The 13,692-nt window shown below is 42.6% G+C and overlaps 1 protein-coding gene across 1 annotated transcript in view; it reads right to left on the minus strand.

The window, feature by feature from the left end:
* Positions 1–13,692, minus strand: part of cacna2d1a (calcium channel, voltage-dependent, alpha 2/delta subunit 1a) — a 171,913-nt gene that overhangs the window by 74,860 nt on the left and 83,361 nt on the right. The window contains exon 7 of the mRNA XM_049566230.1: positions 1,398–1,529. Coding sequence (XP_049422187.1) covers positions 1,398–1,529 — 132 coding nt within the window. The remainder of the gene's footprint in view (positions 1–1,397; positions 1,530–13,692) is intronic.

Raw genomic sequence — 13,692 nt, forward strand, 5'->3', positions numbered from 1 at the left:
CTTCCAGTGTTACTTGTAACGGCTCACCCCACTAAACAGGCTGAGAAAACAAAGTCAGAGGCAGAAAAGGCTTTGGATAAAGTGAGAGGACAAACCAGACATCAACAGCAGTCCAGCTTTTGAACGGTGGAAACAACTGAGGGAGCTGAAGTGATGCAGAGGTTGCTGTCTTTCTGTTGGACAGGTAATTATTTGTTTGCTTTGGGGGGATTTGTTATTTTACTCGGCTCTCCTCTGCTCTGCTCACTGCAGGCTGCGCGTTCAGGCATGTCTGGGCTCGTGGCTTTGGACGGAGCACTGACGGGAGGGGGTGGAGCTTAGAGGAGGTGCCGCTTTCAAATCTTGCTAGCTCTCCAACATTACCAACTATAGCTTTAAGTAACTAATTAAAAGCAACCTTATCAGATTAAACTGTCTTTGTTGCCGTTCACTGTCTGGCCATGTCGTACGTTAGCGTATGCGAGTCCCTGTGTGTGCATTCCACTGGCTAGCTACACTGCACTGCACTCATGTGGCGTGTATCGCTGATTATGTTGTCCTCACCCACAGTAGCAGAATGGTGTCATCATCAAAGCATAGCTTCCACCCTCCTTTTCCCTGCAAATATAACATGCTAATGTTTTTAGCATGAGCCTATGGCATTTTACATTGTATAAATTAGCCTAGAGGCTTGCAGACTTTTCCTCTACTCATATGAAGCCAGGGACAACAGCAACATTTAACCAAGGTAACGTTTCAAAATTCAGCTCCATTACAACTCACAAGGTTCACCGACAAAACAACTGTCTTATACTAAACACGTTTTCCAAGCAAATGGAACATGCTAATGTTATTAGCACACGCCCATGGCATTTTACATTGTATAAATTAGCCTAGCAACAAGCGGAGATTTCCTCTGCTCATATGAAGCCAGGATAAATCCCAACGTATAAGTAAATGAATAAATAAATAGGTTTGGCATTGTTTCGAGGCAGAAGTATAAATCCCGCATAAATCATAGATATGCTTTGAAAGCTGCATACAGCTCCTTTGACACAATTCTTGAGGAATGGAGGACAATTCAAAAGTATACTCTCATGACTTGTGACTTTCGAGGTGATGAAGAGGTGCATGTTGTTGAATCACATCACCATGAGAGATGGTCATGACTGTATTTACAAACATGTATTTCAAAAAGTGATTCATGACTATCGTGCCTCTTCCTCAGCCCAAAGTCGCAAGACAGCCTTGTGACAAAATTTGCCCACAGCTACACAGTGCTTGAAAAGTTTGTGGTTGCATGCATTTGCCTGCAACATGATGAAATGGGCCTTAAGTGGCAACATTTGTCCTCGTCACTGACCACAGGAAGATCAGCAGGCTGTCACAGCGACCCCTTTGGCTGCTGTGCTGCTCACCTGGGTAGTACCGAGCCAATCCGGTGGCTGAGCCAAACACCTGCCAGAGGAGTGACGGATCTTCCTCTTTGTTTTTCCGGAAAACATCCTCCAAGGCCTCAGTCCAATTTAGCTCATTTAGAATGATGGTGGCTGAAACACACACACACACACACACACACACACACACACGCACAGACATACACACACACACACAGAAGGATTAAATGAGTCATATTTGTACAGAAGTACAAAATCATAGAAATCACACAGCACAAAATGTCAAGGCTTCTCAAAAAACATTTATTCTGAAAAAGCAATTCTGAAGAGGGAGAAACTAGCTAGAAAGCTCTCTCTCTCTCTCTCTCTCTCTCTCTCTCTCTCTCTCACACACACACACACACACACACACACACACACACGCCAGTCTTGGGACACTGACATTGACGGCTGAGAGGAGGCCTCCTCACGGATATTGAAACTGACGTCAATCTGCTACAATGAGATATTTCCATTTCTTTTATTTTTTTCTGCTGTGAAAACACACCCTCACACACACACCAAAACCTACAGCTGTGGTAAGTGAGCAAAGGAGAGGCGAAAGGGGAGAGAGGAAAGAGGGAGGCAATAACAGAATGATTCAATTTGATATTTCTGGAATAAGACAAAATCGTCTCCCAGCTGCTCGGGGGACAGACATACAGTAAACGTTTTGTTTACCTGTTTGTCTGCAGGAGCTCTTACTGGCTTAATGCTCCAACAATCTAGTTTGATCAAAAAAGGCAGTGCTTTGCCTGGGAGAGTGGGCTGCATGTCAAACTGATGCTGTTCATGACTCATACTGTGTGTGTGTGTGTGTGTGTGTGTGTGTGTGTGTGTGTGTGTGGATGCCTCATCTCTATGTGTGTGTGCTTTTGTGAGAGCTACTGGGTTAAAGATAAAACAAAGAACAGAAAAAAAGAGACATCAGGGCGAGACGGGGGACAGCCAGGGGGATCCCAGGTTTGCTGAGGCAGAGTCCTGCGTGACAGACAACTAGAAGCTACATGTGTATAGTTAAAAGTGAGTTATGGCAAGTTAGTGTGAAGCAACAGTACTCAGATATGAAATTCACGACTCAGCAGGAAGAGGCACAGCTTTGCCACAAGTACTACAGTCTTAGGTCCCGTTTTACGACAACGATTTCAACTGAAAAGGTAAACTTTAGTTGCATTTTGGCCTATCATTTACAAGAAAGCGGCGTTTTGGGTCGTGAAAATGCCCCTCTGTAGAAGGAAGCGTAAGCGTCACACCGCCAACTACTGGCCAGGCATGTATACTGCAGCGTTTTTGGTCATTTTTGTGGATCCGTGTGCACGGCGATTGTGATCAAAATGTTGTCATCTAAGCGCGGAACTTTTTTCAAAACGAAAATGAGAAACGATTCTGTTTTCAGTGGATCGTTTTTGTGGCCTTAGAGGCAAAGATGCTAGTGAGTTTTATTTTAGTTTATTTGCACATACATGTATAGGAAATACAGAGAATAAAAAATTAAAGTTAAAACATTGTGCAGGAGAGATTACAGGCCAAAAATGGCTTATGAAGATGTCCACCCCATTAAATCACAACAATCATACATAAAAAGAAAAGGATTAAAATGAAGGAAGCAGAGTTGAATAAAAGTTCTGGACTAAGAAGTTGTTAAAGATGTACAATTTACAACTACAAAAAAAAATATGAACTAGTTAAAAAAAAATTAAGGAAGTGATAAGAGTCTTTTCAGATGTTTTTTGAATAACGGTAATGTAGATGATGATTGTAGAGATGGAGGTTGTTCCAAAGAGGTGGTCCTCTGTATTGTAATGAATACTGATTAAGAGAAGTCTGACAATATGGAAGATAAAGGTCCTTAATGTCTTGTGGAATATGAGTGAATGTCTGAGGAAGACTTAAAAAAGTTCTGGCAAGTATGAGTGTGATGTACATAGTTACACATTAACACACAAGTCTGGTGTATGTTCATATCAAAAATTGATGAAAGTTGATATTTTCTAAAGATAGAAGCAGATGATTTGCATTTTTTTTTTTAGCAAAGCTAGTCACTCTTAAAAATGTCTTTTGAATTAGAAAAATGTTATTGAGGTAGGTGGGACAAACAGTAGCCCAATCAGTATTATAATACATGATGAGATTAAATTAAGCAATAGTAAAAAGTTAGAATACAAGAATGATGGGCCAATGAACGAATTCTACTTAAGACACCAACTGACTTCAGTCTTTTTTCAGACAAGTTTAATATGGTATTTCCAAGTTAGTTTTTTGTCTACTTTGACCCCTAGAAATGTAATAGAAGGAACCTGAGTTATTCCAATGTTGTCAATGTTGAGTTATTCCAATGTTGTCAATGAAAATTTTGGCTTTATCTTTGTTATATTTATTATTTTCGTTACAAAAACAGTTTGTTCATCTGAAACCTTGTAGAAATAGATGATAGCTCTCCATTTGCTTCTTGAACGATTGTGCTAAAATTTTCATGTGAAGATACCAGACCTGTATCATCAGCAAATAAAAAAGGCAGTGCATTTTTGCCAACCCTAGGGAGGTCATTTATGTAAATCAAGAACAAAAGAGGTCCAAGAATGGAGCCCTGAGGTACTCCACAACGTAGCTTAGCTCTATTTGAGACATACTGTTCCCTGTCTGTTAAATAATCAAGCAGCCATTTTAAAGCCATTTTGTTCTGGTTCCTATGCCTAATTTTAGTTCAGAGCATTTTGACCTCAAAATAAATCCGGAACTAGAAACTTGGTTCCCATCTGGAAGCAAAAATCAACGATTATTTATTTCCTTTCAATCTCTCAACACCATCCTGTGGCTCTCATGCTCCCTCTGGCTCCTCGCCTCTTCCCCTCCTCACAACCACCTCCTCTACCAAGGCTCTATTTCCATGCTTTGTCGGATAAAGAGAGTGTTTAGACCCGAGCCTTATATTGCTCCCTGTGGCATTGTAGAGCAAAGCGTGTCCCAATGATAAGTGGTGACAATTTGTTCAGGCCTCATCTCTCTGCTCCCAGAGGATGGCCCTTAATGGATTAGTCCTGCTGGTTTCTGTGACATCAGTAACAAGAAGTCTCAGGGTAACAAGACCTCACACAGGAACCACTGGTATTTTTCCCCGCCCATACTGCACATACTGAAGAGTGAACTAACAAGGAAAGATCACATATAGTTGTGTTGTATTTCATTTGCCCACTAGCTGCCACAGCAGGAAGTCGATGTAGTGACCGACCCATTAGGTGATTTGTGTGGGTGTAGATACATGATGAGGGGGAGAGACAAAATAAATGACCGAGACGCAGAGTGTGTCCTTACTCACTGTGTCTGTTAAAGTGTTTCCTTTGTGTAAAATTGACAAAGCCATTATAGTCTCCCTCGGGCATTTGGATGCAGACACACACAACAGACATTAAACCCCCCTACCCCCCTCAATGGGCAGGTCAGGAATCACTGATGAGCCTTCAGGAACAATATCAAAGGCGTGGCGAGGCAGCGTCCTTTAATCGCAGCCAAATACTAGAACAAATCACTGTTTCACTGTAAACAGATCCATCTCTGTGGCCATGTGTCTGCTGCTTGCTCGAGGTCATCATGATGAGAGGAAGAAATGAAAAGTATCACTGTAGCTACGCAAGTCAGCTCAGCTCTATTTGTCAGGCATGGATTCATGGCCGGAGGGACACTGAGGGGAAGGAGGGGGCTTTTGTTTGTGTGTCTGTAAAGTTGGAGCAACAAACATGGATATAACCAATACCTAAAAAAAAACTCAGTAGAAGTGTTTTTCTTCAGGGTTTGAAAAAACCCCAATATGATAGTTATAAAGCAACGTCTATTAATTTTTGAATGTTTTACAAATGAGATTTCTGCATCAAAATTCTGTTTTCAGTCTGATGAGATAAGAGAAATGATATGTTGAGTGAACAGAGAAAAAGGGGAGATGACATGAAAAAGAGATGGAAGGAAGCCACTGGCTGCTGATTTCTTTGATAAAGTACTTTTAGTTAGTTAGGCAAAGCTAGAGACCAACTTGTGATGGGATCACTCCAGCTGTGATACAGTAATCCGCAACTTAAAATGAATTTGGGCCAGGGGCATAAAGTTAGGGGGGAAATGGCCCCTTCCCGACTTCCTACACCCCAACTTCCAGCCCCTTTGCTCAGACTACACCCATCTTTGAATTTAGCGTCTAATGTGATCTCAACTACACAACTGTAAGGTTTTTTGGCTGCATCTTAGGGTGCTTTCACAACTGTTTGGTTAGAGGTGGTCTCGGTCCGGTTACAAACGAACTCTGGTGTGATTAGTTTGTGGTGAGAATGTGTTCCGACCTGGATCTGAACCAACTGCAGTCACATGACACATTGTTTGGGTTAAACATGAGCATGTTACAGTCCTGGAGGATTATTAATGCGCACCTCCTCCTGTACTGCCTTAATATGCACATTCAGCACATCCAATGCATCAAAACATTGTTTTCTAGTTGGAGCCGCGCCTTGTTTTCAAACTGTATGGTTTGACTAAAATGAACAATGACAGCAATGTAGTACACGATGACCAGTGCTAAAATCAATTAGAGTTTTGCAGGGATGTGGGACAGATGTAGGCTTGGAAGACCAGACCCAAAAAGCTCAGTACTGTAGCACTGTACACAACAGTGTGAGATGCAGTCGGCTTGGGCTGCATCACGGTATACCGAGGTATTTAGATCACTTGTCACCAGAGGTCAGTCTCCGGTCTCTACTGGTGGAAAACTAAAGATACTGTGGTCAAATTCAAGTGGTGAGGGGTAGGGCAAATTAACCTTTACAGGACTGTAAACAACCAGCTAGCAACAGCAGATGAAGAGACCATGGGTAAAACAGCATTTTTTCACATTTAACTCAGTGAAATAAGGGTTTATTTCAACCAGTTGGCGATTGCGGGAACTAGATGGCCAACAAGACTAACCAAGACAGTGTCTTTGCCTGAATCAGGGACTACTTTTATTACAAAGTTGTATAATTGCCAAGAGTTGGTTCATGTTCTCACGGCAGCATTTACAAGCAGACCAGATCAAATGCCTTGCGCAAGAAAGCTGCTCTTGATTGGTCAGAATTTCCATGTGGGAAAAATCCAGGAAGTAAACAAAACGTTGAAGAAGAGTACACTTGCAAGATAAATGTGACACTTTCTAATGTCACAATGGAGGGACAACTACGTGGGTTGGACTTGGGTTGGTGCTTCACTGTGCGGTCAACATTTACAACAACTCAGAATGAGGACATTGTTTCAGATGATAGTACATTCAGCAAAGATGCTCAGCCATGCCAAATTAAAAAATTTGAATTTTTTTATTTAATTGTCACATAGTGAACAAGTGAAGACGTGAAATAAAAAAAAATAAAATAAAAATGAATGATTCATGTGGTGAGAAGACATGGGAACTGAATATGGAAACCAAGATACTAAATATTCCCTGTGAGGCATGTAGATGCTTGCAAAAACAAATCAAACTGGATTCTGGCAGTGACTGATGAGGGTGACGGCGGTGGGAGGAGGTGAAGAGGGAAGGCTGCGTGGTGCCATGCCAAACGATGCCCCGTGGTGTTCCCTGTCATCAGCTCACTGGTGGCTGAAACCGCCTGTGCATTTGAAAGTAATTATACAGTGGCGGCTGAAGTGGTGAGAACCTGCAATCATCGTATCAGAGGGGGCCCTGTACTCAGTGATGCTAGCCACTCACTACTTATTGTGACGTGTGCATCAGTGCATCCTTTGTGCTGGCATTCACAGTGCTGCAAAAGACTCTCACACACGTGTATTGTAATGTTTCTGTCCACCAACAAATGCTGATTTTTTGTCTTCAAGCTGGGGGAGGTAAAAACCTGGAAAGGGCAAAAAAGGCAGAACCCCAGCAGCAGTGGTTGCCAACTGCACCTCTGGGTCCAACCTGTGTGAAGGCAGCAACAGAAAGTTTGCTGATCCAGTGGGGAGTCCAGGCTGTTTGGTCCTCTGGAGCTGGGGTTTGCGCTGACTGGATTCGGGTTACTGCAGCCACTGCCTCGGGTTCAATCTCTGGAGCACGCACTGTGATTCGAAGCTCTAGCCGACAATAGCTCCATAAACGTAAACATGAAGCTGCAGCTAGCAGTTAACATTTCTCTCCATCTCTAAACTGCTTCACCAACATTGACAAGTGCTTATGTTACGTTTATTGTCAGATTCTTATTCTTATTTTTTGGATAAGTCTGTCTTCCTTTTTCGGGTTACTTAGCAGTGTAGGCAGTTGGTGCCAATGTTGAAATAGCAACCTTCTCTGCAAGGTTCTCTGGCATGAAAACAGGCTTGTGCAATCTGGAACGTGCACATACAACTGGGTTTGTAGATCAGCCAATAGGAATGCTCTCTCTGTGATGACCTGTGATTGGCAAAAGTGTGTTAAGCCTGAAAACAGAGCCAAGAGGGGGTGCAGAGATCTCGTTTTCTCTCAGTCCACTTGAATTACAATATGCCCAAAGTTTATGATGGGATTGTTGCCCAAAGACGCCACAATTAAACTGCCTACTCTAGCTTTAACAATCAGAAAGGAGTACATATTAAACAATTGGACAAAACATATCAAATTACCTGCTTGTATTGTTTTCCATGAGAGCCAAAAGGGACGCACCATTTTACCATATCCAAGCATCAACACATTAAAACACCAAATTTAATCACATTGTGTTGCAATGTGTGAGCTACTCTCAAGGGTCACATTGTTAAGCACCCTGAAATTCCTCAATAAAGCAAATTTTCATCATTCATTCATCAGGCAAATTAGCCTTGCAAATTAATGCTGCAATTTGCACAGAAAAGGAGAATAAACTGTAACAGCAGTGGATCTGGATGAGTTATTGGATGGAGTGATGTGGGCAGCAGGAACAGTAAACTCTGCAGAGAGCTCTGGGGGTGAGAGGACTTCATAAGAGCCAGCTGAGCTGTGGTTCTGCTGGACACCACACTGCACACCACACTATGCTGGGCTTGCTGTTTTCAGCTGTCGTTGAAAAATTAGATTTCTGTCAGAATGTCGACACAGACTGCATTTTAATTGTTAAATATTATAATGTGCAAAATAATATTAATGAGAAAGATAGGCAGCAACTTGATCAGTAGTCAAACTATTAGAATACCATTTTCAGTTCCATTGATGTAAATATACCTGTGTGCGAATGGATGGTGGTGTGTGAGGACCATCTGACAAATTAGCTGATTGTTTGGTGATGTCACAGGAGTAAAGACCGCGTGTGGTTATCACAAATGTGTGTGAAAACCACCCCAGGCGATATGAAGATGTAGAGACACGCAACACACTCATAGCAGCCATGGCCGAGGGGGAAGGGAGATATGGCACCAGCACACAGACACTTGACTCCAATATTTATTTCTATAGAAAGTTGTCGAGGTGATAAAGGTGAGAAAAGCCCTTATAGAGGCTGTTTACACCTGGCATTAGAATGTGTCTCCACATGCGTCTCTCAACAATAGCTGTGATTGGATCTCACTTCCCCGCTCTATAAGTGAATAAACACGTACGTCAATTCCATATGCAAAGCTAGCGCACCTGTGGTTCCTCCACCTCCCCACCACTCAGAAACTCCTGCTGTGGGAGTGCGAGCTCTGACCCGGGGACAGTTGGTAAGAGTTTTCCCGCCTTCACCTTCCTCGGAACAATTAAGTTGCAAAATGTTAGCATCATATGGATAGCATTACCTAATAGTTATTAATGGGTTTAACAACTGTGCTGTGTTAGCTTGTGCTAACTGGGCAGATGTTCAACTGACCGCTCACCGGGAGGAGAGCATCTCCAGAGACAGGCCTTCAGCTGACTAGGCAGTCCTTTAATGTGGCTCAGGACACATTAGCATACACACTGCTGAAAAATTGTGTCCATATGTAGCACAGACCACCTCCAAATATGGTTTGTTTGAGTGATCAGATATCAAGATGCTTTGAGAATGTATTGGGTGCATTCAACCCTGACCTAAAAGCTGTCTACATGTGATGCGGTCACCCAAGACACATGTTAATACCCAGTATTCTAAAACATTTAATCCAGATCAGAATTCTCCAGATGCAATTAAATCTTAAAACCATACAATGTGGTCCTGATCCCACTAATTGGGATACAGATTTGGTAATCCCATCCAATCCAGAAACCAGATCATATGTTGTTTTATGGCATTTCAAAACTCTAAAGGTGAAGATAAGGATGGTTTTGATGCCAACTTGGATTACCACCTCACTGTTGTATGCCTCTATGCACCAGTCACGATGCATTTACAGTTTACATCCATGTCTGATTGTCTGTGAGAGCATGGATGCTTCACAAACACCTTCCTCCTGGCAGCACACAAGATCTATACAGTCAGCACAGTTTCAAGACGAGTGTCACCAATTTAGTGTCTGACCAAATGTCTCCCCCTAAATTTGTGGACATTTGTGTGAATTTTTTGTCATAACTAGCACATAAATAAAAGTTATGGCCAAAAACATGTTTTGTGAAGTCACAGTGACCTTTGACCACCAAAATCTAATCAGTACATCCTTGATTCCAAGTGGACGTTTGTGCCAAATTTGAGGGACACTCCCTCAAGGCCTTCTTGAGATATTGCATTCAAGAGGATGAGATGGATGCAAGTTCACAACGACCTTTGACCTCCAAAGTCCAATCAATTTGTCAAGTAAAAGTGAATGTTTGTGCCAAATTTGAAGAAATTCCCTCAAGGTGTTCGTGAGATATCACATCCACAAGAATGAGAGGGATAAGGTCATAGTGACCTTGACCTTTGACCTATGAACACCAAAATCTAATCAGCTTATTGCTGAGTACATGTGGATGTTTGTGCCAAATTTGAGGAAATTGCATCAAGGCTTTCTTTAAATGTTGTATTCATTAGAACGGGACTGACAACCCAGTGCAGAGCAGAGTTGGGTATAACGCGTTACAAAGTACTTAGAGTACTTTGATTACTTTTTGCAGTAACGAGTAACCTAATGCGTTAGTTTGCTGTTTGAGTAATCAAATACTTTAGTACATTTTCAAACAAGGCATCAGTTATTTCCGTTACTTTTAGAACGCTGGTTCTTCAGCTCCGAAACAGCAACGGCTGTCATTTGATTCTAATAATGGAGATAACGTTAAACCTATCAGTCTAAAAGAAGCCGCAGAGCTTGTGGCTTGCTACGTGGTCGGAGAAATGCTGCCGTTGTCTACGGTGGAGTCGCAATAGGTGGAGTCGGACTCGCTGACAGACATATTTCAGACTCGGGACTTGCATTATGCCTGGTACACGCTGGTACTCACCAATTATCCCCGGTCGTCTTTCACGGCGTGTGTGATGTCATCGGGTTATTCTTGTCCTATCTTTATTTTACTATTATTTGAGTCACTGTGTCTGTTCATGTGCCAGCCGACATGTTGTTGTAGTCACCTAAAAGCGTCAGCAGATGGCAGGAGCTACATTTGAAGCGCCATACGTAAACTATCAAGCTACTGTATCTTCCACAGGAAGTTCTGACAAATGTTTCGGAATAAAAGCCTATTTAGAAAATGGAGGGATTCTCTCAGCTGAGGTTATAAGGGACTTTTAATTTGAAAAAGTGCTGAGTTTGAAATGACGGTGCGATATGTTAACTTTATAAAGACAACGGAGCAGATAAAAAGTAAATATATAAACACACAGAGGGATTAATAAATAAGGGACCGTCTGTAATGTAGTTTGTTTCAAATGAAGCTGGGAGCTTCTGCAGTTGTGGTGAGTAAAAGCCCCGCCGCTATTTGTTAATGTTATTACTCTATGTTCGAACGTGAGGATGTACCATTGTTTGCTAGCTTGATGCTAATGACAGTAACGTTAACTCAGCGGGTTGACAAAGTGCCTCTGCTGTTTCACACCATCATTTCCCCCTTTTACTCTGTGTGGTAACATCCCTAGAGGAAATAATAAAAACGCTGGGGTGCTGTTGTCATACAGTTGTCTATGGCAGCAGATCGTTCTGTGTTTCTACTGGTCAAAGTGACGGCTGTGATGGGAGAACTGGATCTCAGTGAAGGGCAAGTGGTCCATAACTTTAATTTTGGAGACAAAAAAATGTAGGCTTAGCGCCCTGTGATCCATTGCCCAATAGGAAATGTAGAATACTCAAAAGTGCTTGAGTTACTTTTCTCAGGGAGTAACGTTGGAAGTACTTGTAAAGTAATTGAGTTACTTCACTCAGGGACTAACGCAGTAAAGTAACTGGTTACTTTTTTAGAAAGTAACACAGTCACGTAGTTTGATTACTTTTAAAGTAACCCTTACCCAACACTGGTGCAGAGGCACAAAAATGAGGATAATCATTATCCCACAGGTGGATTCTGCATAGGCTCAAGGTGGATGTGAAGACATGTAGAACACATGGCACTTATTCTTTCATATTAAAGTGACATAGGCCATACAAAATCATTAACCAATAAAATATTCTCAATGTGCACCAAAATAATCCAAAAACAAAACCCTCAAGACCCACAAGACCCTCCACACTGTCCACGCAACATAATTCTTGCCTGCATTGTGCAACGCTAATAAATAGAGAGATGGTGATAAACAGCCCCGGCTAATTCTGCAGTTCTGGCCTATTATGTGCATATGAAAAATAATTCAAACTGATCCATGTTAGTGAAATGTATTACTTGACCAACACATGGACGTCTCTCCAAAGACTGCACATCTAGAGTCTGTAATCCAGGTCCTGTGGTATCAGGATCAGAACGATCCTCTCTGAAAGTTCTCTGAAAACAAGGACACAAGTTACAAGATCAATTTTATCTGGGGGGCAAAAGAAGGCGTTGCGAAATCTGGATTATGCTTATTTGGATTGGAAACAGGGCCTTAGTTATCTCCACTGCCTGGAGATAAAGAGCAACCTTTTTACGCCTCACTTGGATCATGAGGTTGCAAAGGTTTCCACTTGTTGATATTGGTTGTCATTATCCAGAATGAAACCAACAACACAGTGTGTGACATTGCAGAAATCTCATTCATTACTGTCAAGGAAGTTTTATGGGCAGGTAAAATAGAATTACAAGACAGAAACTTTGTCTGGGAACATTTTGGCATGGAGGGGAATCCCAATCAGCTGATTAGAACATCCTGGGAAGGCGTCCAACTTGTCGCAAGGACACAGGTCACAGACATAATGACAGTAAGAGGGAGGAAGATGGAGGAAGGAGGGATGAGGAGAGAGGGATGGAGATGAAGACACCTCAGAGTTTGGCAGCTGGCTCTGTAAACTAAACAGGACGTGTATCAAGTGGCACAAGAGTGCAAAAAGAAAAGGAAAAAAAAAAAAATCAATTTCCATGCTGTGAGCTTTGCCACAGGGACCGTGACTTCGGTACAAACACGCTCACATACACAGTGTCAGAGTATCTCAGCACATCACAGTGTGTGTGTGTCTTGGGCTGACAGGTGCCACACAGCGTTGATGCAAACGGGCATCAGGCGAGCCTTCGGATCTCCTGCCAAGGCCGCGACGCTCCCTTCTCATCTCCCCTCATCGCATCCATGCCAATCCGCCTAATGAGCAAGAAGACACGCATACGCAGCCATGAGATCCGCACACAGTACAGTAGGTGCATGCGATGTGACATACACACATGCCGAATCTCACACCCCGAGTGTTTCTTCCCCTCTCGCTGAAACACATTCACACACACAGAAAAACTCTGATTCATCTCCAGTGTGCACGCACGCACACGATAATAAATCCCAGTCTGACCACCCACACCGGATCAGCAGGGAGAATAGATTCCAATCAGCAGGACTAATGCGGGGGAGAAAGACAGTAGCACATTTGTCTCCACACACCCCACTATTAATATGCTTAATAAAGTGGAGCGAGGGATGAGGGGGAGCGTGGAGTGACGGAGGGTGGAGTGAAGGGGTAGAGCTGTGGAAGAAAAGGAAGAGGCAGCGAGGAGAGATGAAAAAAGAGCAAACATGACAAAATAAGTAGGGGCGAAGGTGGAGGAAGGAACTTAAGCAAAGAAGAACAAAGAGAGGTGGAGGTTGTGGAGAAAGTCGACTGCAGTTAAAACAGAATGAGGATGACACGTCAGTAAAAGCCACAAGGACGCCAGCCTCGTCTAGACAAAGTCCCCTAATCAAGTTACCAGTCCTTCCTCCACACAACAAGATAGAAAACCAGGGCGTGTCTAAGTATGTGTGTCTCCTTCTTCCACATACACACACTTGGATACACATTGCCATGGCAACGC

This window comes from Epinephelus fuscoguttatus, linkage group LG22 (assembly GCF_011397635.1).
Source record: "Epinephelus fuscoguttatus linkage group LG22, E.fuscoguttatus.final_Chr_v1".
NCBI classification, from domain to species: Eukaryota; Metazoa; Chordata; class Actinopteri; order Perciformes; family Serranidae; genus Epinephelus; species Epinephelus fuscoguttatus.